Source organism: Anolis carolinensis, chromosome 2 (assembly GCF_035594765.1).
Source record: "Anolis carolinensis isolate JA03-04 chromosome 2, rAnoCar3.1.pri, whole genome shotgun sequence".
NCBI classification, from domain to species: domain Eukaryota; kingdom Metazoa; phylum Chordata; class Lepidosauria; order Squamata; family Dactyloidae; genus Anolis; species Anolis carolinensis.
Window position 1 is genome coordinate 268,494,549 of NC_085842.1, and position 26,575 is coordinate 268,521,123.

Here is a 26,575-nt window from a genome sequence, read left to right on the forward strand (position 1 = left end):
TTCAACAGGGACAAATGCAAGATACAAAACGTCAGGAGAGAATGTTTCTAGAACATACCCTGTTTCCCTGAAAATAAGACATCCCCAGAAAATAAGACCTAGTAGAGGTTTTGCTGAATTGCGAAATATAAGACCTCCCCCGAAAGTAAGACCTAGTAAAGTTTTTGTTTGGAAGCATGCAGAATCGGTAAATGTACATACCATATATTGTTGCACATGGAAATAAAGGTAGTAACAAGAAATAATCATAATATAGTAATCACTTTATTCTTGTATCCCACTTCCATCTCCCAGAAGGGACTCAGGGCAGTTTACACAGGTACAAGCCCAACAACAACATAAATTTACATACGAACAGAAATTTAAAACAGTAATTTAAAAAGAGTATAGCAATAAAATATAATACAGTAGAGTCTCACTTATCCAACATAAACAGGCCGGCAGAACGTTGGATAAGTGAATATGTTGGATAATAAGGAGAGATTAAGAAAAAGCCTATTAAACATCAAAATAGGTTATGATTTTGCAAATTAAGCACCAAAACATCATGTTATACAACAAATTTGACAGAAAAAGTAGTTCCATGCGCAGTAATGCTATGTAGTAATTACTGTATTTACGAATTTAGCACCAAAATATTACAATGCATTGCAAACATTGACTACAAAATCCGTTGGATAATCCAGAATGTTGGATAAGCGAGTGTTGGATAAGTGAGACTCTACTGTATAGAAATTCTTGAAAGGATCCAGTTTGGTTATGCTGGTTTGTAATGTCAACTACTGGATCCCCCAGATGGCGTAGTGGACTAAGTGACTTGAAGGTTGGGCTGCTGACCTGAAAAGCTGTCAGGTTCGAATCCCATCTGGGGAGAGTGCGGTTGAGCTCCCTCTATCAGCTCCAGCTCCATGCGGGGACATGAGAGAAGCCTCTCACAAGGATGGTAAAAACATCAAAAACATCTGGGCGTCCCCTGGGCAACGTCCTTGCAGACGGCCAATTCTCTCACTCCAGAAGCGACTCAAGTTGCTCCTGACACATACACAAAAAAATGACAACTACTGTACAGTAGATAATAAATTTTCATTTTTTAAACATTCAAACCATAAATGTGAATTCTTCTTTGTGGAAAAATAAGACATCCCCTGAAAATAAGACCTAGCGCATGTTTGGGAGAAAAAATTAATATAAAACACTGTCTTATTTTCGTGGAAACAGGGGTAGCCATACAGCCCGGAAAACTCACAGGCAGCAACCCCATGAAAATGTGCTTTTTTTTTGTTTTGGTTTGTCTTTGTGCTTCTTTCTCCTTTATTTCTGAATAATACTTGCAAGAAGGACTTGCAGCCTGACATCTCGCCCTCCCTGCTTTGGCTCCTGATTCCCTTTCTCCAGGCGGGATGTTCCTGTGTCACAGCGAGGTTATCCCTTCCCTTCCCTCCCGGGGCCTCCCTCCCTCTCGCTCGCTCGCTTCCCCTCCTTCCAGCGAGAGGCGCAGAGCCCATCCCGCCGCCTGCCTGCCTGCCTGCCTGCCTCCCGCCGTGGCCTCAGATGCCCTTTGCAGGTTTATGATTACAGTATGCCGTCGCGGCGGCTCTCCCGGGCCTCCTGCTCCTCCTCCTCCTCTGCCTGCCTGCCTGCCTGCCTCCTCCCTTTCCCCTCCACGCCCCTCTCGCTCCCTTCCCTGCCCTTCTTTTCGGGGCTTGGCTGCTCCCTTCACTCTCCTGGGCCCCCCGCCTCTCTCCCTCCAACGCTCTGCTCTTGATTACTGGTCTGGAAAGCAGCCGCCAGCAACCTGGTAAGGGAAGAATGGCGGAGATATATGTATACATGTACGCGGAGGGAGGGGTAGGGGAACAAAATAGGCATGTGAACGACAGCTGAGTTCACCAATGGGTGCCCTCTCTTTAGCCCAGGCTTGGGAGGCGAAATGTAGGGCGCAGGGAGCAAAAGCCTTAAGATTTCTGTTGTCCAAGGCTTTCATGGCCGGAATCACTGGGTTGCTGTGAGTTTTTCGGGCTGTACGTCCATATTCCAGAAGCATTCTTTCCTGACGTTTCGCCCGCATCTATGGCAGGCATCCTCTGAGGTTATGAGGTCTGTTGGAAAACTATGCAAGTGGGGTTGATATATCTGTGGAAGGGTTGTTGTGTTTTCCGGGCTGTATGGCCATGTTCCAGAAGCATTCTCGCCTGACGTTTCGCCCACATCTATGCCAGGCACCCTCAAAGGTTGTGAGGTATATTTGAAAAAACTAAGCAGGGAAGGTTTATATATCTGTGGAAGGTCCAGGGTGGGAGAAAGAACTCTTGTCTGTATGGCCATGTTCCAGAAGCATTCTCGCCTGACGTTTCACCCACCTCTATGCCAGGCATCCTCAGAGGTTGTGAGGTGTATTGGAAAAAACTAAGCAGGGAAGGTTTATATATCTGCTTAGTTTTTTTCCCAATATACCTCACAACCTCTGAGGATGCCTGCCATAGATGTGGGCGAAATGTCAGGAGACAATGCTTCTGGAACATGGCTATACAGCCCAGAAAACACACAACAACCCTGTGATTCCGGCCATGAATGCCTTTGACAACTCTTGTCTATTGGAGGCCAGTGTGAAGGTCGTAATTAATCACCTTGATTAGATGAATGGCCTTGCCAGCTTCATGTCCTGGCTTCTTCCTGCCTGGGAGAATCCTTTGTTCGGAGGTGTTAGCTGCCCCTGATTGATTCATGTCTGGAATTCCTCTGTGGAATGTCCAGGATGGGAGAAAGAACCCTTGTCTGTATTGTCGAAGGCTTTCATGGCCGGAATCACTGGGTTGCTGTGAGTCTTTCTGGCTGTATAGCCATGTTCCAGAAGCTTTCTCTCCTGACGTTTCGCCCACATCTGTGGCAGGCATCCTCAGAACTTGTGAGGTATGTTGGAAACTAGGCAAGGGAGGTTTATATATCTGTGTGAGGTCCAGAAGTCTTGTCTGTTGGAGGCGTGAATGTTGTAATTAATCACCTTGATTAGCATTGAAAAGCCTTGCAGCTTCACTACAGACTACACAGAAAAGCCATTGAAATTCACAAGCATGTGGACAATTTCAGCAGAAAGGAGGAAAGCATGAAAACGAACAAAAGCTGGCTACCAGTATTTAAAAAAAAGAAAAGAAACAACTCTAAAATCAGGACAGTAAATAAAGAACAACATCAAGAAAATTGAGGAATTCCAGATATGAAACAATCAGGGCCAGGTAACATTTGTGACACCAGTTAAGTCACAGTTCTTTTATTAGTATTATTAACTTTTGTTCAGAAATAAAAAGTTTGGAAAAACAAAGATCATACCAAAAAAGCAGATTTTCATGTTCCCACTGTTCCCGGGACAGTAAATAAAGAACACCACTCAGAAAACAGAGGAATTTCCAGACATGAATCAATCAAGGCCAGGAGTTAAAGTGGTGTCAAATGGCATCAATCCTACAGTGTAAACCAGGCATGGGCAAACTTTGGCCTTCCATGTGTTTTGGACTTGTGATCCCACAATTGGCTGTTAACACCCTGCTAGCCTTTAGGAAAAGCTTAAAAACTTGGCTTTTCCAGTGTGCCTTTGGAGAATGAATCACTATATCTGATGCACTTTATTCTGTTCCATCAGTTGAAATAACTTCAGTGTTATCCCATCCCAAGTCTACTAAATGTACCACTTTGCTCATCTACTTCATCAGTTGACTTTACAATATACACTTCTCACACTTTGGCCCAGTTTGTTTCCGTTAACGCCTATTCCAGTTTTATATTATGTCTGTCCAGACTATTGTCACTATTTTACTTTTTACTATGTTACCGTATATAATTGTGATGTATTTTTATCTTCTGATGAACTGTATTAAGTATGTATTTTTATTTTGTTTTATTGTAACTACCCGGGCTTGGCCCTATGTTAGCCACCCTGAGTCCCTTTGGAGAGATGGAGGCGGGGTATAAAAATAAAGTTGTTGTTATTATTATCATTATTAGGAATTGTGGGAGTTTTGAGTCCAAAGCGCCCGGAGGGCTGAAGGAATTCCAGACACAAATCAGTCAGGGCCAGCGAACATCTTCCAACAAAGGATTTCCCCAGGCAGTAAGCAGCCAGGCTTTGAAGCTGCAAGGATACTCATTGCTAATCAAGGTGACCAATTGAAACATTCACACCTGCCTCAAACAGACAAGAGTTCTTTCTCCCACAGATATATATAAACCCCACTTGACTAGTTTCCAACAGACCTCACAACCTCAGAGGATGCCTGCCATAGATGCAGGCGAAGCGTCAGGAAAGAATGCTTCCGGAATATGGACATACAGCCCGGAAAACTCACAGCAATCCATCCTTAGGTTTCTCTCTCACACCCACCCCTCCTTTCTTTCTCCTTCTGATAGGTTTCCAGCCTTCCTCGCTCTATGGCCAGTGATTGGTCGGGTGCTAGACAAGAGAAAGGGGGGCTGGTGTGGTGCTAGGGATTATTGCAGACTAAGCAGTCTGGCTCTGCAGCAGCGAAGGGGAAAGGGGAGGGTTTGTGTGTGTGAGTGAGTGAAACAGAGAGAGAGAGAGAGAGAGAGAGAGAGAGAGAGAGAGAGAGAGAGAGAGGAGAGCTTGGCACCCAGCCAGCCACCCTCAGAATTAGCTCATTGTTCAATATAAGCAGCCCAAGCGAAGCCCAGAAGGAAAGAGGGAGGGATTCCTCCCTTATTTGCTGCCCCCCCTTGTCTCTCCCCCTCCCCTTTTCCAGAAAGAGGCGCAGGCATTCCTCCCCACACCCCCTTCTTTCCCAGCCCACTCTTTTTCCCCTCCCTCCCTCCTTCCTTCCCTCTCTATAAATTCCCTTCTGTAGCATGCTGCCCTTTTGAATCCCACATTTTGTGTTTCAGAGGCATGTAGGAAGGACAGCAAGGGAGGAGGAAGGGAGAGTGGCTTTTGTCTGTAAGTATTATATGCATAGTTCCCCACCTCCCCCAGTGCACAGCCTTTGCAAAGATTCATTCCCCTTTCTCTCTCTGTTCCTTTCTTTTGTTTGCTTTCCCTTCCTTTCAGTCCTAGATGTGTGTCCTTGTGTCTTTTTCTCTCTACTGTACTGGGGTGGCTCAGTGCCCTTCACACACACACACATACACACATTTCCCTTCTTTCTCTTGCTTTATCTTTCACCAAAGAAGGCTGTGGGGTTAAGAAAGTGTAGCCTATGTGCTGAACTCTTTATTTTTGTGGGTTTATTTTTCCTGTGGAAAGGGAGGATTGGGAAGCTCGGGGATATTAATGGTTGCCTTGCTTTGGGTGTGTGTATTTATAGACCCAGAGCTTTCTTCCTGCAATAGCTTTCTGCCAATGTGCATATGCAGCAGTTCATCCTGACATGAATATTATTTTCTTTTGTGCTATATAGGCATTTTTCTGCACCGATTGTAATATTTTCATTTAAAAATAGAAATAAAAAATGTGACATTTGAAATGTTTTGGCCCAAATTGTAATTTTGAGCCCCATCTCACTTTCTTACTTAATTAAAACTAAAAATAGGGTGAAATAGAAGTTTGGACCTGTGCATTTTTAAATGACTTTGTGGACGATTAATCAGTCTCGTTCCATAACTGGAAATGGCCAGATTCTCTTGCAAGGAACTGAGCTCAATTTTGGGGGGAATATTTTTGTGTGTGTTAAAGTCAGTATTCCCCGAAAGAAGAGGTGGAAGCCTGTGCTCAGTGCTAGAGAGAGCTAAGGTTATGTAATGCAGTGCCATTTCCAAAAATATCCCCTCTGTGGACTATTACGTTGTGAAAGTGTGACTGTAATACTGCTGTCTTCAGCATGTGTGTGTGTGTGTGTGTCAGGGAAACAGCTGGTAGTATGTCTGAGAACAATAGACAAGCTCTGCAGCTGGCAGAAAATTTACTGTTTTGTCTTTGATTTTTAAAGTGGGCTAAAGTGGGGTATAGTGCACTTCAAAAAGGTGCACACACTTTGTGCTAGGAAAAGCATGACAGATTTACAGATCCAGTTGTTGGGATCCCTTTATCCCTAATTTCAAAGTGTCACAAAATGTGATGAATAAAGTACATGTGGGTAGATCGATGTGCAAACCTTCTACCGTAATCATTGATTTGCTTGTTTTCCTTGCTGTATGGCAAAGCACGTTTTTCTGGTGACATGATTTGAGAATTTCCCCTCTTTTTACATTTTGATCCTTTACAGACTCTTTTCTGTCAGAGAGAAAGTGTACTCCTAAGTCTTACTAGAACCAGAGAATGGTAAGAAATAATTTTAAATATTTCTTTTATAAATATACACATAAAATTAACTGGGTTTTTTTTTTAAAAAAATCCACAATTTGGCATGCTTGTTCCAACACATTTTCATAAACATGACCTTTAAAATGGATTTTGGGGATTTGCCATGCAATGAATAATGCACTTGAAAAATCCTTGTGAGTTGAATTTTCCATTTTCAGGCATTTTGAATGGAAGACTGAAGGCTGTTTTCCTGAATTAAGGTTTGCTCAGAACACTGTATGCACTTGAACGAGAAGGGGGGAAATATGCCAGTCTATTCATTCTATTGCTTTTCTGAAGTCTCCATAGCTAGTAGCAGAAATACCTAATATTGCACATTGTATGTCCTTGCTACACAGCAGCTCAATTGTTTAGTTCTTCTGTACAGATTTATATTCATATATATTTGGAGATATTATTTAAACCCACAAAGTGGACCAAATGTCTAATGTCTTTAATTAGAGAGTACAAGAATACTAATAAAAAGCCATTTAGTCTGTTTTATTTTTCTGTGTTGTGTATGTTCCTTATGTTCCTTCCTCTGAAATTTAAGATGCCACGAATCTAAAATGATAAAATGGGTCAGAAGGGGGAGTGGGTTCACTAATCATTGCTGAAAAAGTTGGAAATCATGCAAGGTGACTTTCCTGCAATATTATAATCATTACATTCCACATATAGTTATTATTAAAGGAGGAAAATCACATGAAGTCTTAGCTTGACATTATACATTATATTCCATAGATTGAAAATTGGATCTAAAATAAAAGGCAATGTGATAGATTTTGGAAAGGATTTTGGAAGGCATTGGCATGTGGGAAAAGGTAATGATACAATTCTATACAATCTTTTCCTTAGCTAACTTTTATGTATTATATATGAATTCCTTGTTTTCATTATGTGACCAGTTATATTTTAAATGCATATTTCAAAATATTTGTTTTTTATTGTAAACTAATGACATAAAGTGGGATATGAATCACCTGTAACTAAAGTGCAATTTGAACCCACTTTCCTTTTTTTGTAGGTATAGACAATTAAATTAAGCAAATAATGCATGCATTTTGGATTCAGCCCTTAAATTTCATGAGTCAGATATGGATCTAGTCAATTCTTGCTGCAGAATTCTGGAAGTTTTTATTTTTAAAATGGCATTTCCAACCTCAGCAGTTTATAGTTAACTAAAAATTTGTATTGATTTCCATTAATATGATTAAACCTGGATCTGATCTTATAAGTACCTTTCAGTAATTTCTATTCACATCTTTTTCTTTCTGAAAGCCATGATTTAATTTTTTCATCTTTAATAAATAAATGGTTCTGCTACAGAACTGAAAGCAGATGATCAAGAGAGTGTCTAATCAAAGAATCATTCAGTTTTTATAGAAGTGAATTAAAATTCAGTTTATCCCATCAGGAATGAGTTTTGGTTTACAATAAAACAAAAGGACTGGTCACATGCCAAAATAAGGACAGTGATTCTCAATAGAAAAAAACCACTGTAATCCACTTGGACCACATATGGAACAAATCCAACCACAGTTATGCATCTTCTGTCACAGCTGAGGAAGCAGAAAACTCATTCTGTGTGTTGGCTGGTGATACTCAATTGCAGCTATAATAAATAAGCAAATCTTCTTTCAGGGTTTAAACATATTTACTTGGAAGCAGGGCCTTGTGAATAAAATGGAATTTGCTTCCAAGTTAGGTAGGGTGCATTCTTATACATGTCTAATCAGAAGTAAGCTCCATTGAGTTCAATGGCACTTATTCCCAGGTAAGTATCTAAGATTGCAGACTATGTGGTTTTTACCATTATAGAGTTAATCTTCACCATTATAAATGGATTCTAAACAATTGATAAGACTTACATATAAGACCCAGTTTCACAAAAATCTTTTTCATGTTCCTGTTCCAGTCACTCCCAGTTCCTCTCTGCTTCACACAAATACTGAAGAAGGGGATCCAAGGAGATGAGTAGGTCTTCCAGGGCCAACTTCTAAAAGGATCCCACATGTAATTTGATCAATCACTCCTGAAGTCTTTGAGGAGGATGCTCCAATATAACTTGGAAGAGCAATATATCATTTTGAAAGGGGATGGGGAAGGGAAGGTATGCACTGTTGTAGTGGGGTGTCTGACTATGGCTAAGGAGGCCATTGTATTATTGCCTTGTTTTTAAAGTCAAGTTTATAAATGTTGGGAAGCACTTGCCAGCAGCATTAGCATTTTTCATAGACAATATGTATCTAGCTTCATTAAAGGATCTTTACCTTAAACGTTGATCTATTATTCTTGCTCTCTGGCCTTATGGTGTTGGCACCTTTGTGTTTTTTGTGCTAGGCATCACCTTTGATCTACATTATGTCCTCAGGCTTTAAATTGGCTATGTTTCAGCCCCTGACTTTGGCTCTCTTATTCAGTTTTGAATTGACCTGTGCTTTGGCTCTGATCCTTGGCTTCTTACCTTCTGTTACTGACATTTGTCTGGCTAGTAGCCCCTATTATGGCCTGTGCCCTAACTCTGGTCTCAGTAAGCCAATTTTCATCTTGCTGTGGATCTGGACTGATTTTTCTGGCAAGCTAGCCATTCAATCACTCTACTTAAGCTTCCTTAAGGGTGATCTTGAAAGGACACAAGATGTACCCTGTTTCCCCAAAAATAAGACAGTGTCTATTAATTCTTGCTCCCAAAGATGCGTTAGGTCTTATTTTCAGGGGATGTCTTATTTTTCCACGAAGAATTCACATTTATTGTTGAACCAAAAAAATGAACATTTATTATATACTGTACAGTAGTTATCACAAACCAGCATAACCAAACTGAATCCTATCAAGAATTTCTTGTTACTACCATTATTTCTATGTACAACAATCTATGGTACGTACATTTCGTGATCATGCATGCTCTAGTGTTCTGTTCGGCGGTCATGCTTCTAAACAAAAACTTTGCTAGGTCTTACTTTCGGGGGAACCCTTATATTTAGCAATTCAGGAAAACCTCTACTAAGTCTTATTTTCAGGGGTGTCTTATTTTCAGGGAAACAGGGTATCATGAGTAATCATACGGTTTATTATAACAATCTAACAATAATCATCCTCTCCTGTCACTATATTCCATTAAATGGCTTTCTGCATTGCTGTGGAACAAACCTAAACTGAATGGGATATTAACTGCTGAGCTTTACCATTTGCCCTTTCAGTGTTTTGGAGCTTTTTAGTGATTAGGAGACCAGGTGATGTGGTGTGTTAATTCAGTGCATCCATTTCATGTAAGCCACACAACTTCTGCTTGTAACCTATGTCAATCACTTGTCATTTGGGCAGACTAGGAAAACCACAGGGTCAAAGCACATGAGGAAATCTGTTTAGGATAAGACAGAACAGGGCAAAATCTTCCAGAAAATGTTACTTTATGTTGAAGGAAGCTAATTTTCATACTGTATGAGAAACATTCATACAATACAAGTTAATGTAGCAGTGATTTGTGTGGGGAAAGTTTTTTGCCAGCACCGCAGGGCTGATTGGATTTCAATATACGTGTGTTGATGCTCATATCCCTTATGATTTATGTGGTTAAAATACTTCTTAGAGATAAGATTTTTGATTAAATTTACACCCAAGATGCTCGAAAAGGATGTACTCACAGTAACATCAGTCACGATGTTGCTGATTTGTCTATCTGATTCAGTTTTGTGTACTCTGACCAGCACTTAGGTTTTCTCTGAGATCATAGCTATTGAACTTTGGATCTCCTGCAGGCAAAGCAGGCAACTTATCACTGGGAGTATAAGCCAAATATCAGTAATTGTGCAGATGGTGGGAAAAATGCAGCCCATGTGCTGCATATGGCTGCCTCGGACATTTTTATGGCCCCCAGAGCCCCCCAGATTGCACCAAAATGAATTCTAGGCGGTGTAGAAGGCATTTCCACCAAGTTTTGAGTCCGTATGGCTTTTGAATGACCCCAAATGCCCTCTAAGAATGCAGAAGAGGACAAAAACATGACAAGAATGTCCCATGTTTCCTTAAAGGATGATAAGAGGCAAACATTTATGATTATTTTTCAGGAGCAGGTATGTTGAGAGGGTTCAGCTCTCCATAGTCTCTTGGCGACTAATGAATAAGTTTCCACCATTACTCAGCCCTGTTATAAATGAAGAAGGCAAGATGTAACAAGACAAATTTTCAATACCAGTCCTAATAGACATCTACAAGAAATGTTCTCGACAATGTTGTTACAAGTGGCATAGAACAGCTACAGAACATTTAAGCCTTTCTGTTAAGAGGACTGCAATTCATCCTTATTTAGTGATATTTAATACTTTTCCTCTTCTCACTAAAGAAAAACCCAAGAAATGTGTTTAATCTTAGTGATTCTATTTTTCAAAACACAACAAATAGGAATACAGTTCTTAAACACCTACCGGGGGCTTACGTTTGAATAGGCATGCAGGAGTTTGCAGTTTGTGGTTAAAATCTTATCTGTGGGGTATGTCACTCATCTTTTCCACAATAATGATCCCCTCTCTAAAGTGCTGTTGTAGAGATGTTGGTCTGGTGTAGAAAATATAAAAGCCCTTTCCTCCTTTTGGGTGTAGTATCTAGGCTGTTGCTGGGCAATGGTTTGATTGGGATGATATGCCTCACCACTGTCCACTACTTGGACCATTGGCCAAATCTGGTTTTAGCTTACTTTTTTGCTTTTCTTTTTTGCCCCACATTATTCTTGTAACCCTGTATTTTTAGTCATACTTAGAATACAACTATATTTCTGAGGTTTGCTTCCTGTCTTTAACTGGCTACTATAGCCAGGAATAGAAGTAAGAATTAAAAATTGAAATAGGTACAGGAAGCTAAAGTAACCATGGTGTGAAGTTAGAGTGGGAAGCGTTAAGAATGATCAAGAAAATAAGAATTACATGCCATCACTTTATTTGAACAAGGGGAAAAATTGGATAGTTTATTTATTTATTTGCAGATTTCTGCAGTGCTCTTGAAACATTAAATCCTTCACAAGTGTGTGAATTTGTGATTAATAGGGTGTCATACAATAATAAACATAGAATTACTATGAAAAAGATTAACATATCTAAAATGAAAAATACTGCTTCTAGAAATCATTTTGGGCTCCAGTGCCTCACTGAGATAAGATGGTAGAAATGGGTAGAGCTCTCTGTTCTCTGCATTGTGTTAATGGTTCAATTTAGATCTCTGAATAATTTCCTTTAGTTGTTCAGTGTAGAAACTGAAAAGCTATAATCAGACCATGAACACACAATCTTTTGGCTGCAAAGCAGAAATCCTGCCATGGCATGCAGTAACCTGGCCAGAATGGCATAATATTTGAAAAAGTGACTAACAGAATTTGGTTCAAGCTGCACTGGATTTTTTTATTTTTAAAAAAATGGAAATAAATGGAGTTTTAAAGATCAAAACCTACAATATTGGAGTATGAGGTCACTGACAAAACAATAGATGACACAATATCTTCTACAGCTGACAGAGAAAAATAAGTGTTATGTAATTCAGGACAAAAAAATTGGGTAAGAATTGTTGAATGAAACTTCTAATTGATTTTTAGAGCTAGAGGCACAGGGGAAGCATTATAATAAATGGGTAAATCTACTTTCTCATTTAGATATTTCCACATTGATAACATTTAGTGACTTGAGTCACCAAATGCAGAAGAATACAGAAAAGCTGTAGGAGAATAAAGGCTGGAATGTACAGCCAGATAAGATGGCGCTATGGAAGAAGAGAAGAAGTCCTTTCAGAGTTTAGCAATAGCATTCACATTTACTAAGTCTCCTTTACCTCCCATGAGCCACACACTGCTGAGCATTCATTACATCTGTGAAATAATAACATATGAGCCAAGAAGTACACTGGCCTCAGTCCCATAAGAAAAACTACTACAGAAAAGCAGACTTGTCTACGGACCTCAGTTGTCAACTCATAAACTTCATACAGTTATGCTGAAGTTGTACAGGCTTTCCTTGTTTCTTGCCTACTCTCCAGAGATTCTGGTCTCTCCACTTCCTCAAAATTGAGCTATACAAGGACTAATCTGTTGATGCAGATGGATCCACCCCCACTGAAGGACTAAATGCACACTTTGAGGAGTCTCCTGGACTGGACATTATCTGTAATGTTAACTGATTTCCCAGCTGCATTGCTACCTGGAGAAAACAGACCTTGCTATGGTATTTCAAATATTTACAAGCATTAGCTGGTAGAGGATGTAGGCATCTGGTTACTCTTGGAAGCTTGGAAAGAAGAATGTATAATTCAGATGTTGTTCCAACTGTGCTTGTTGCTAGTTCATTTCAGGACACTGTTTAAACCTAAGCTTTAAGGCCCCAAATGGGTTAATGTTGACCTATTTAAAAGACTCCCTGCACCTATATGAATCTGTCAAGGCTCAAAGGTTGGCCACAGAGGGCAATTTGTTAAGGCTCAAGAAACGGGGCTTTTTCTGTGGTCATGATCTTGATGGAAATTTTCTGGCCTACTTTCTGCCCACTATTAAATGGATGTTCTAATCTACTTTTAAATATTCACCTATGTTTCATTTTCTATGTTTTATGGTTGTGACCTATTTCTATTATATTTTTTGTAACAGGGAAAGTTTATTGCATTTTTTCATTGAAACAATAAAGCTGCTGTTTTAGTTAATTGTGTTCATATATATCACTGCATTTATGTAATCACTGTGTTGTATGTTTATATTCAGGAAACCTCTTAAAAGCTTTTTTAAGTTTTATAATATTTTTATTCTTTAGGCTTTAAACTACAAATATTTTAAATAATAACAATATACAAAACTCACATAGATTTCAGTGGGTGAATTTTTACACAAGGTGGTCATAACTACCTGTACTGTGAGCTGAAACCTGGTCAGCACCAGTTTGCTCACTCCCTGCTAGCTCAAATAAAGATCTACTTAGGCCACATCTGTGGCATCTATGTGGCACAATAGGTCATGTGAGTTGTCTGGGAGAAAACTGTGCAGGTGTCAAATAAAAAACGGTTGCTGCAGGGCACCTCTGTCTTCAATGTTTGCTTCTTGCTACCAGCTGAGCCGTTACACAACCTTTCATCTCGCTGTGTCACAACATGTCTTTGTAGTTCCCTGCCTCCCTGAGTATCCTAGGAGTCTGCAGCTCTGCTGAAAGGCTATAGGGTCCTCTGTATGCTGACGTCTGCTTCTATTTATATCTTAGCATGTCATCAGCAATCCACCAGGGCACTGGAACAGCAGAGCAATTGCTGACACGTGGAGGAGAAATAGCTTATATCACATTATGTTGGGAGAATTCTACAAATCTAAGGAATGCACTTTTCCTGTATATCAATCCACCCAAGCTTTTGATCACCATTTTTCATGTCTATTGCCTTCACACAGGAGACACTGATCTCATTTATTACCTAGCAGATTCCCAGAGTAGATTAAATTGTTTTAGAATTAATCTAGCAATTCTAGGATTTGAATCAGACTATACAGGAAGTTAATCTTTATTCCATACTGTGACATTCTCAGTGAAATTGCATCTAAGAAGTTTGCTTCTTGCACTCCATTTCTGCAATTAATTGCATTCTAGTGATGACCATTTGTTTTCTTATATTCATATTTCTTGTAGATTTATCATCCAAAGCTCACAGCCAGCCAGAAACACATTCCAGTCAGCCATGGGCCTAGAGGATTTCTTAAGGTATATTTATTTCATACTTTATAATATAATTTATTTGATAAAATAATTTAAACGTATTACTGATTGGATTTATTTTACGGCTCTCAATAGAACAAAGGCGGAAAATGAATTGTCGTTTTAAGTTTTAAAAGTCAATTTGTAGGTTTGTGTACATGTACTGAAGGTTAAGAGGTAATTCCTTGTTAGAAACATATGCAAAAGAATCATAAAACTATTTTCTGAAACATTCAAACTGCCTTTGGAGAGCAGCATGTAATTGCCCCCTCTCCAATATATCTTATCTATCTTTGAAACATTCAGTGTAATTAAATTTTGTGACTGTATTGGAAATAAAAATATTAGTGTTCAGCTGACATTTTTAGTCATGTTCAATTTAAAAGTGTTGGTCAAGATGCTTCACATTAGCCATAACAACTAAAAAAGAGCTCTGTTGTTGTGGCTATGTTTGAGGATGCTACCCTCCAAAAACCTAAGTTTTCATTCAGATGATACCCCAACCAGAGGGCTTCTGAGGTCCTTCAGATTGGGGAAAAGGAAAATGACATCTGCAGTCCTCTCCCATTTGTAGGGTACATTGAGACCAAGCAGACAGAGAGACCTCCAGGTCCTTGCCACAACCTCTTGATCCAGTGCACCCTACAATTGGGAAAGGACTGTGAACTGCACTTCCTGGTGTTCCACTTGGGAGAAGACCTTTGGTTGGGGTGCTACCCAGCTGAAAATGAAGATTTTAGTGGTCACATTTGGTTCTTCACAACCATAATAGTGAGTCTGAAATCACAGGATTGTACGTCTCTGTCATGTTCTCATAACTACAAGATATGCCAGCCTTCATTTCCATTTTGATATTTCCATTATTGAATGTGACATATGCTTAGAGTAAAAATTATTTTTCCAAAGCCACAGAACATACTGCTTTCATTCCCTTATCCCTCTTTTACTGATGACTCAAAAGATTTGGCAGAAGAATTGGCAACTAAGCAAAATAACGGACAAATAAAAAACAGTTTCAAGAGCTATTCCTAGAGCTAACATAAGAAGATTCCCACGAATCTTCATGAACAAATCTGTTGTTCGGATAAACAGCACATTTTCTATACTTCTGTTGAGTGAAATCTCAGAACTGCATTCTGTATGTAGTGATGCCTGTTTAATCTGCAACATTTGTAGGCACTCGCAATTTTGCTGTAACATGTCATTAGGATTTTCACTGACGGAACTGAGATCAAAAGCCTATTGCAGGCTTTATACAGAACAGTGTCAAAAGTTCAAATCATCTAACACATCAGCCACAATATGGAGATAATGATAGTGCTTAATTACACTAAGTACTGTAAGGTTTATAATTAAGTTTTATAATAATTTCTGATTATTTTTAATTTCTCTTAAATCAAATCCACCTGATGGCAATTATTAACAACAAATTGTAATTCCTAGATCCCAAATATATTTAGATCCCATTGATTCAGTGGTCTTCCTTAATTGGGATTGGATCATGGTCCTGACTGGGATTTAGTCCATGGTCATTTTTTCAAAATGTGGCTATTTCATCAAAATCTGCAAGAGAAAAAATGTTAACCAGTATGAACCTATGGTGTACTAAAAGTGCATAAAAACACAGAATGAAAAAGCCTTAGTTTGTAGAGTGGTTGCAGCAACTACAAGCTCAACTGCTGTACTCACTCAATACTATATGCTTATTAAAACCTGTTCCTTTCCCAGGTCAACTGTTTGAGCTGGCAAACTTTGCTGTGAATATTGTCATACAGATGGGTCATACTACTGCATACATTATTGCAGAAAATAAAATGACGACTTCAAATAAGTGATGTTTAAATTTTCAATAAATTTGTGTTGTAGCTGAGGTATTTGTTGGAATTCAACCACATACTGCTCAGATCTGTAGTCTTCAATGACAAGCAGATAGATAGAATTAAGCTAGACTGAGAGAACCTCTTCCCCCTCATTCCTGAATGTGGGTTGTTGGTGGGTCTGTTTTTCACTCATTCTCTATCCTTCTACTCCCATCCTAATTAGTGATGTAGAATGGAACTTCTTCAGGATGTATGTTCCTTTGTTTTAAGATCTCGTGTTCATTTACTTCACTTTCACTCTGATCTTTTCAGTCTGTTTCTCTCTAGTTGTGCGTGAATGAGAAAATGAGAGGTTTTTCCTTTTGTTTGAACTTAGAAGCAATGGAGTTAGAGAAAATCTTAGACCCAATTCTTTTCTATCAAGAAATGTAGGTATAGGTATTATGTTTTAATAAATCTTTTGAAACTCTAAATATTGAACTCTGCATCTTGCTTCCTTAAGCTCAAGAATTCTTTACAGCCACACTATATTGCTTTCACATGATGTGAGCTCAATGCTCTACTAAGTATAAGTATTCTTTTTGTACTTTTAAAAAGTCTGCTGTTTTGGGGGAATTTCCCTAACAGTATGTTATTGTAGCCTTGATTACAGACTTATTTCACAATCAGTTCAAGAAGAGTAAATTCTATGTCCTCAAGAGAATTGACTACTTTTTAAAATAATCTGGCTGAATGGCCCAGTGAACTTCTGAAGGGCATGTGGGTGGGTACATTTCAAGACTTCGTGATAAAAACAGATTTCACCATTATCCATTGATATTAGGGATGTGAGACTCGGTAAAAACCTGTGCCATTTCCAGTCCTGTTTTTGGCTTCAACCCCACCACCACCAGTTTCTGTTTAACAGGAAATTCCCAAAAACAGGAGCGGAGTGCCATTTTCGTTCCGGTAAGATTGGGTCCATTGGCGCCAATAGGGGAAACTTTAGCAACTCATTTCTCTGCCATTCATAGGCCACATTTATGAATGCAAGCATGCCAAGTTTCAGAACATTTCTTTTTTGGGACTTTAAAAAAGTTTTTACTGTAACTTTTTTTTTTAAAAAAAACACCCACATGAGGGTATTCTGGGGATTAAAGTCTAAAGCACATGCCATGAGAGAGAAGGAAAATAGGCACAGCCAACTAGACCTCCAACTGGCTGAGAAAGAAAGTGAGAAACAGAGAGAGAGAAACTTCAACTCCCATCATGCCCCAGGAGGGAGCACAGGGGCTCCTTCAATGCCTGTGCCACAAAACGTACTGCTGGGAAAGTGAGTTCCCATTTGCCTCAAGCGGGCACTGTGGTGGGCGTGGGGGCTTTGGGAAGGCATGAAGGAGACCACCGGGGAAGAAAGAAGAGGAGGAGCCACAGCTTGCTTGATTTGCATCATTTGGCAGCCGAATCCGGTACACCAAAACGATATTGTGCAGACCCTAATTGATATCTTCCACTGGTTGGTTGTTTTATACATAACTGCAGCATAGTAGCACCATATTGAAGCACATGCATTGTACTATGACAGCTGATAGAATTCTAATTTGATGCAGCATCTTCTTGGTCCTTATAGTGAAAGACAGGAAGGTGTCCGTTATGCGAGAAAGGCAAAAGACATAAGCCACATGCCATTCGGGATGCAGTTCTTCCCTCTCTCTTTTGATGGCCATGGGAAACACAGTGTTTCTTGTCTTGCCATCACCTCCCTTTTTCCTAGGCTGAGTATGGAAGACTGTCTGTGTGGTGCCTCTGTGAACTGTGTTGTTCCTTTGCTTCTTGAATGTTGGAGTCTGCTTCTGAATTTTGAGGGGGAGATGTTACAGTTTAAAATGTTCTCTGAACCCCATCAGTGTGGTGAACTGTTCAGGGAATAAAGCTGAACGTGGGATTGTCAGGACAGCCCATGGTAGCCAGAGCTCAGTAGGTCAATTTGTTAATTTTCTTATATAATGTAAGGCTCTAGTTAACTGTTCAGGTTGGAAAAGAGATTTGTGGACTAGAGCAGCAGTCTCAGAATTAATAACAATTAATGCCAAACCAAGCATACAATAGGTATTTAAGCATCAGATGCTGCCTTTAAAGAAGCCATAACTAAAACTTTGCAATACTTTCGAAGCAGCTCCATTAAAATTCTAATGTGCCTTTTTCATCCATGGCAAGATTAAGGGGCTCAGTCGTTCAGTTTTATGAACTCTTCTTGCTAATCTAAAACAGCCTTACATAATGAACAATAAAAAATGAACAGATATTTGAATTCCACATTCCAGACCAAAAAACTTTTTAAAATTTCACATAACCAAGGCATGTGTAAATGGCTGCATGGAAGAGAGGGTTGTATTTGCCGATCCTAGAATAGTCACATGGGATTTTAACCTTATGATTGTATGACAGAATTTCAGGATTGAGATTGTTTTTACAGCTGAAAAGGAACTGCACAACACAATGCTTTTGGCATTCTCCCCAGATCTCTGGTCTGTATGTCTGTGTTGCTTTTATGGTTATGTTTTCAGCTTTCTTCCTATATCCTCTAAATAAACAGCGTTGGTAGAGTTGTGGTGGGGAAGAAAATCCATTAATGAAACAATTGTCTTAAGAGGCTTGCGTATCTAGATGTAGCAGATACAGATTTTAATTCTTAGATTCTCAAAACAAATTCACATAAACTATAAACTAAAAAGCCTTAACATTATCACACATAGTTTTTTGTGTTTGAAATAGGTTCCCAGTCACACGGAGCACTCTATGTTAAGAGGAAGCTCATCTACTGAGATCCATCATTCTCTAGGAAATGAGAACGATGGAATTGTAGTTGGAGAGGAACTGGCCTAGCACCTTCCCCTTTTTGTGGCTAATAAAGCACACTTGGATAATGCATATAGCCCACTTCCTTCAGAGACATGCCCTGGATAGAGAGACATAACTAAAAGATAAAGAGTAATATTTGGGATTACCAGCATTTGTACAACCAGAGTAACTTTTAGTTAGAAGTGTAATGATAACACAGAGGGCCCTGCTGGGCTCTGTATGTCTGGTGACCTCCATTTACAGAATAAGATTGGGCTTTTCCCAAGCACATGTGTATTGCAGTAAAGATAGTTTGAATTGATTGTGTGTGACAGTTGGATTGTAGCTTGAAGCTATCTTTGCCCGAACAAGCTTAGTGGTAGAACTACACTGTAACTGGATTCGTAGCACTGCTGAAAATTCTGAATATGGAAAGTCTTGAAACATGAAATATGATTGTGGGCTATTTGCTTGTCACAGAGGTTAGCAGCATAATTACTTTTTTCAGCAGTTTAAAAACATGGTAAAACGTATTTGTCCAGGGGCAAATCATTCAGAAAAAAAAGAGTGAAGTGTAATTGGCAGGAAATTCTGTGGATCTCGATACAGTGGGATAAATGAATCAATTCCAGATTTTATTCCAGAGTTTGAAAGATCAAATCAAGGTACTGGCATTATACTGAGGGTAGATTTTAGTACCTGGATGCTCTTTTAAAGGTCAGATTCACTTCTCCACTAATGTTTATTTAATTTATATCCTGCTTTCTTTTATATGGAACCCATATAATAAAAAATACAGCTAAAGTAGTCTGAAATTTTAAAAACTTTAAAATCGTCCACATAAAAAGATTAATTTCATATAGTTAAAAGCACATGAAAACCTCCTAAACATTAAGAACCCAACACACTCATTGTATTGCCCCAACCAGTTAACAGCCATAGGCTATTTAAACAAGAAGGCCCTTGCCTGCTGGAAGAAAGAGGTGCCACCAAGCCTCCTTTGGCAGAGACTTCCATGGCTTGGGAGCAGCCACTAAGAAGGCTCTCTCCTGGATCCTCACCAGCCATAGCTGAATTGGTAAAAACCCTCCCTGAAAGAGTTTAAAACTAAGGTTAGCTTATATAGGAAGATAAGTCTTCCAGGTAACCTGAGCATAAGCCATATGACCTAGAGGTGTACCATTTAGTTCAAATTGGGTGGCACTTGTAGAATGATGTGTACAGACTAGTGATTCTCCTGACCTTGGCCTTTTCCTGGATGTGCAGGTGGCATCAGTGACTACCAGAGCCTTTAACCACCTGGTTTGCCAGCTGCTACTCTCCATACGGAAGGCTGATGTCTTTATCCAGCATGCTTTGTTGGATCAAGATTAGGTTGCTGCTGCTGTGTTGTCTTCAAGGCTGCCTTAAAAGTACACTCGGAAACCTGAGGTGGTTTCGAGTACAGGATGCTGGTAGAGGCAAAGTGAACTCAGCATTTCATATGCATCCTACTTTGATCGTGCTTGGCTAACAGTACATTTCTGGTTGCAACATGCTCGTAATAATGTTTAAAGTCCTAAATGACAGGATACCTGAAATTCCAAGATCCATATTTACTAGAATAACTAAAAATGTTCATACTTGGGGTAGTGGTGTTGGCAGTAACTAAATCCAAAATTCACAAAACGGTGATACTTTTTTTAGACCAACTAAAAACCACAAGATACATCATGCAAGCTTTTGAAGCTTCACGGCTTTTTCATCAGGCAAAGATGTTCAAAAAGATTGCCTGGATCTCAGTGAGGTTACTTTGCTGCTGCTTAGCAGAGTTCAAAATTTATTGCTTGTGTTTTTCTGCCCTTTGTCCTTGGTGCCCTCCTGGACAAGAAGGGCCATGGCCTCTGCCTGCATTGAGATCCCTGAGCATCTTAACTGACAATAGAGGAGTAACATCTGAGACAAAATGTATGTAGACCTCGTCACTTTTGATTTCCTCTATGAAGCTTTGAAACCTTGTGTAATATATTTTGTGCTTCATAGTTATCGATACTTTGTAGGTTTTGAACATTGTTGTAAAAACTTAAAGAAAATGTAAAGCTTTCAAGATCTTTTGATCAAATCCACAAAGCCAAGTTTGGCAATTAGAGAGAGCAATAGAAAAGGCTGATTTGTTCTTGATGGAGGTTTGCAGTTTTAATATTTTAAGATTAAATGGGGCAAGAAGGCTCTTTAGATATTCAAATCAAATTCTAGCCAGTGATACGATTGTCTAGCTAGCAATATGGTTGTCTCATGTACACCTTCAGCTGCTACTAGGGCTACTAGGAGCAAGAAAAGAGGATCTCTTTAATCCTGCATTTCTGAAAATATAAATTCAAGTTGTTACAAAGAACTCTATCAACACATAAATTTCCATTGCACAAGGTGACTATAAATAAAGAAGTAAAGTCAAGAACTTACAGAGAATGAATCTTCCAGCCATAAAATTCCAGGAGTATAACATCATCTTTCTCCCACTGCATCTTACACATTATTTATAAAGATCAAGTTTGCAGGTACCAAGAACAAGGTTTTTACAGTAGTTGAACTACAATTATTGAACTCCCTTATTTGGGGATATCTACCAAATGCCAGTCTTGTCATTTTTAGATGATCTTTGACACCCTCTTCCCTCTATGACTCTCTTTGCTATTTATTTTGTAAGGGATAGAGGGGGGAGAGATTCCTGCCTCATATATGTTTTGGTGCTGGGAAATTTTAACTGTTTGATAGTGCTTTATTTTTTTATTGCTGTTTTTTATTACTTCCTGTTGCTATATTTAAATGAAATTAAAGGGAATAGAAATGGCTGAAAAAGAAACAAAATAAATGCACTTTGTTGCAGAAGTTTGGAAAGCACAATTAGGTCATGGTAGCTAGGAGTTGCAATCTCAAAAAGTCCAAAGTTTATGTTCATTACAATAGGAATTATTTCTGTTGCAGAATTCCAAGATGGAAACACAAGCTTTAGTTCTCTTCTATTACTGGAATCCATGTCTTCTAAATTTAAAGAAAAGTGTGTGACCTATTTATATGTAGCTACTGAAAAGCAAAAGCTTTGATCCAACCTGGCTGTCAGTATGCTGTATTTTGCACATTGCATTTACTACTTGTTATGGGATTATTTATGTGGTATTTTTCTATATGTCCTTTCTGTAAATTATTATAGACGGGTTCATTACTAAGTACGGAAAGGCTAAGAAAGAAGCTACTTAAGAATGATGGAGAAGTAGGGACCAAAAGTTACACTTCAGTAACAAGGCAATTTTTTTTGCAGCTGAAGTGGATTTTCTGTGCATTAAACTTGAAGTGCCAATAAAAATGAAATCTATGATTAAAAACCCAAATGACTTCATTGGAAAGCAGACTCGTTAACATTAATGTTCTGTGCCTTTGGGAGATACTTTAAAGCAATCTGCTTGAGGCTGTTATCAGCAAATTATCTCCCATAGATACACATTAGTTGCACAGAAAATCAGTCAGATTTCAAAGTGCTCCCCCATCACTTTATGCAAATAGATTTTCCTGTGGGTTGCTGTTTGTGCATTTGCCTACACTTGGAAGGTAGTATGTAATGTTCATCGTTTGAGGCAAAACAGCTTTAAAATATGCACAGATATATACCAAAGTTTTAAAACATCTGAAAGAAAGAGGGTACTGGATGTTCACATTGGGTACCTGGAAAATAGGCTCAAGGTGCATTAGGCTTGTTCTTCCTGAGACCGTGGTGGAGGTCCTTGGGGCTGTGAGGGCAACCACGTCGGCTCTGGACCCTTGCCCGTCTTGGCTAATTAAATCGGCCAGGGAGGGGCTGGTTGATTGGTTTGTGTTGATCATTAATGCATCGTTGGAGCAGGGTTTTTTTCCATCTCATCTGAAACAAGCTGTGGTTCGTCCACTCCTTAAAAAGGTTTCCCTTGACTCCACGGTGCTGAACAATTTCAGACCAATCTCCAACCTCCCTTTCTTGGGTAAGGTGCTGGAGCGGGTGGTTGCCTCCCAGCTCCAGGGCTTTCTAGATGACATCAACTACCTAGATCAGTCACAGTCTGGTTTCAGGCCTGGTCACGGCACCGAGACAGCCTTGGTCGCCTTGGTGGATGACCTACGTAGAGAGCTGGACAGGGGGAGTGTGACCCTGTTGGTTTTCTTGGACATCTCAGCGGCTTTCGATACCATCGATCATGGTATCCTTCTGGGACGACTCTCTGGGATGGGTTTCGGGGGCACGGTTTTGTCGTGGCTCCGATCCTTCCTGGAGGGTCGATCCCAGATGGTGAAGCTGGGAGACGCCTGCTCGGACCCCTGGCCTTTGAGCTGTGGGGTCCCGCAAGGCTCTACTCTGTCTCCCATGCTCTTTAACATCTACATGAAACCGCTGGGAGAGGTCATCCGGAGTTTTGGAGTTGGGTGTCACCTCTATGCAGATGACGCACAACTCTACTACTCCTTTCCACCTAATTCCAAGGAGGCCTCTCGGGTGCTGGACGAGTGCCTGGCCGCTGTGTCTATCTGGATGAGGAGGAACAAGCTGAAGATCAATCCCGACAAGACAGAGGTCCTCCTGGTCGATCGTAATCCTGACCGGGGTATAGGGTGACAACCTGTGCTGGACGGGGTTACACTCCCCCTGAAGCCACAGGTCCGCAGTCTGGGAGTCCTCCTGGATTCATCGCTTACGCTCGAGGCTCAGGCGTCGGCGGTGTCTGGGAGGGCCTTCGCACAACTGAGACTCGTGCGCCAACTGTGACCGTACCTCGCGAAGGCTGATCTGGCCGGGGTGGTCCATGCCTTGGTCACCTCCAGACTGGACTACTGTAATGCGCTCTACGTGGGGCTGCCCTTGAAAATGGCTCGGAAGTTCCAACTGGTCCAACGAGCGGCAGCCAGGATGTTAACTGGGGCCCCTTACAGAGAGAGGTCAACCCTCCTGTTCAAGGAGCTCCACTGGCTGCCATTTACTTTCCGAGCCCAATTTAAGGTGCAGGTGCTTACCTACAAAGCCCTGAACGGTTTGGGACCATCCTACCTCCGTGACCGCATCTCCGTCTACGAACCCACGCGTTCACTTCGGTCATCTGGAGAGGCCCTGCTCGTGATCCCGCCTGCGTCGCAAGCGCGGTTGTTGGGGACACGAGACAGGGCCTTCTCTGTGGTGGCCCCCCGACTCTGGAACACCCTCCCCAAGGATCTCAGACAGGCCCCTACATTGGCAGTCTTCAGAAAGAACTTGAAGACCTGGCTGTTCCAATGTGCCTTCCCAGATTAATAGGAAATCTCCAACTCCAAGTCCCATAAGCACTTTATTAGAACTAGATCGTATATCGCACTCTGCACTTGCCCTAGAAGCCTTATATATCACCTGTCACATCAGCACTTTTAATCTTGTACCCATTACTCTGGCCCGGCCCAGTTTTATTGTGTTTTAGCGTATTGTTTATTGCTTGTTGTTTATACTGTTTTAATTGTTTTAATTTGCCTTTTGTTTTGTATTGTTATATTGTGTGTTGAGGCCTTGGCCTTTGTAAGCCGCATCGAGTCCTTCGGGAGATGCTAGCGGGGTACAAATAAAGTTTAATAATAATAATAATAATAATAATAATAATAATAATAATAATAATAATAATAAAGAAAACAAAGACTGGAATATTGTTAGATATTGATGTTATTGTAAACTGATTTATGATCATGTAAAGGAGAATCATGGTATTGTACAATGTTAATATTCTCAGGAGGGGAGCAGAGACATAGGTCCCATCCACATTGACCATTTAATACAGTTCAAACCTAGTTTCAAATTGCAGCAGCTAGACCACAAACACCCAGGAAATCGCATGAAGTAAAACTGTGAATGTACATTAGTGCTCTGTAATTTGTGTAATCATCGCCCAGGCCTCAAACTGATTCCAGGATTTCCTGTGCAATTATCTGCACAGTGAAATCACTTTCTTCACTACTGATTTGAAACTGCATTAAATGGTTAGCCTAGATGGGTCCATAGCTACCTGTTTGAGACCATGGTTTGTGCCAATTCATGGTATGTCCTGATGCACATTTTCAAACAAGAATTTCCTTTGTAGACCAAGTGGTTCACATTTGAAAACTTATTTCCACTCACATTAAAAGTTCATAATAGGCAAGTGCATGCTTCATATTTGTAGACGTATTTGTGCAGATTGTCTCATAAATGCAACTAACCCTCCTCTCCTTCTTATGTATAGGACAATCTTCCCATCCCGAAGGAAGTCAATCGCAAAAAGAAAGAGGACTCTGAAGGTCTATTCCTGACACCAGCAAATGGCTATGGACACCATTTCACCAAAATCAATTACCTCTCCTCTTTTTAATCATAACTCCTCATTTGTATTAAATATGGTGTATTGGTGTTGATGAGATCATGGTGTCATATATCGGGAATTGTTTGTGTGTATATCATAAGAAGAAAACTAAGGGACTCTGAGCCTTGCTTTAGAGGATTACAGTGGGGAAAATGTGTACCATAAAAACAGTTTTTAACCATTCTGACTCAAGTAAAAAACTCAGAAATTTCACACTGTGAATCCAAGTTTACAAACATTTACAGGTGGGCCTTCAGGCCTTGTTCTATCACAGCAATGTCTTCCACTACTCAAAACTCAACTGACTCCATGCAACTGGTGACCTTCTGCCTCTCTATTCCCCTGATTCCAAACTGCTTCTCGCAGAGGCTGAGAGTCCCCTTTTATTTCATTTTAGATGTAACAAGCCTAGTAGTTTATTTTCATCGATTGTCTGTATATCTCTATATTTTATCCATGTACTCTTTTGATGTATAGAAGTAGTATGAAACTCATGGTTTCCTTGTGGTAAGTGATTGAGATGCTGCCACGGGATTTGAGACACTGATGAATGGTGCTATTTTGGACTTTAAACATGCTCCTTGGCAAGGTAGCTCTGATGGAGTTATTTTTAATTTCCATGTTCTAAGAAGGTGTTGGTACTTTGTTCTCGTTCTTTAGACTGGACTGACTTGTTTCCTTGTGTCTTCAGTGTGGCTTTCTTATTAGGTGTTGTAGGGTGAGTAATTACTAATAACAGCAAATGAGGAACCAATTCCCACCAGGTTATGCTCACAAATTTGCAAATGGTAGCGGGAGCAATCACAAAACTGTAATTTACTACAATTTCCCTTTCTGCCATTCTGCTTGTATCACCTGGATAAATATAGCAATAATGTTCTTGTAGTCTTTTAGGGGTTTCCTTTTGTCTTTTCTTTATTGAATCAATAGGAAGGCATTAAAAACAAAAAGTAAGAGGTTAGTATGTTTTAAAACATCCTCTTAAAAATGAAAATATTGGCCACTTTAAAAAAAATAAAAGCATAATTGATAGTTGTGTGGAATGTGTAGAAAGCAAACTGTCTTTTAAGACAATCAGTATAAACCCACAGTTTCTCTAACATGTGGATTTTACATTTTTGTCCTTGCTCCCAGGGAATTAAGCAACAAAATACAAAACAAACTTTACCATCTACTCATGGAATGTTGTTGTGTTAGACACAGTCTGGAAGCCCACCTTAATTTTTTATATAACTCTGTCCTTCGGCTCTTCCTTTTACTGGGCAGGCTTTGCTCTGCCCTGTTTAGCTTCTGACTGTTAAAAACCAATGCATGCACTGCATTTCTTAGTTTTTCTTTCCCTCCCTTATTCTTGTGCACTTTCTTCTGATAGATTAGATTAAGTCAGTTGTGCTGTATATACATATAGCAAGAAACAGTATTCGGCAATTGTGGCATTTATGTATAGTTGCAGTTGTGTACTGCTGAAAATGCAGGCTTTTGTAACAGTGTGATCTTTAATAATGCACTACAAGTACCCAATGTATTTCAGCTCTTTTAGTAGGATTTGTTCAATAAATATGCAAGCTCCAAGAGTAACAACAA

At 39.8% G+C, this 26,575-nt stretch overlaps 1 protein-coding gene across 7 annotated transcripts; it reads left to right on the top strand.

Moving 5' to 3' along the window:
• The first annotated feature begins 1,545 nt into the window (after nucleotides 1-1,545).
• nrep (neuronal regeneration related protein) lies at nucleotides 1,546-26,575 on the top strand. Of its 7 annotated transcripts, none has more exons than XM_062972193.1 (5): nucleotides 1,546-1,564; nucleotides 4,891-4,942; nucleotides 6,207-6,262; nucleotides 13,927-13,998; nucleotides 24,875-26,575. In XM_062972193.1, exons 3-5 carry the CDS (start codon nucleotides 6,260-6,262, stop codon nucleotides 24,998-25,000), a joined length of 201 nt encoding a protein of 66 aa, XP_062828263.1. In that variant the 5' UTR covers nucleotides 1,546-1,564; nucleotides 4,891-4,942; nucleotides 6,207-6,259; the 3' UTR covers nucleotides 25,001-26,575. The 7 variants fall into 7 exon arrangements, with proteins under 7 accessions (XP_062828263.1, XP_062828266.1, XP_062828262.1 ...); XM_062972196.1 differs by having other exon boundaries at nucleotides 1,561-1,577; XM_062972192.1 differs by lacking the exon at nucleotides 1,546-1,564 and adding an exon at nucleotides 1,659-1,798.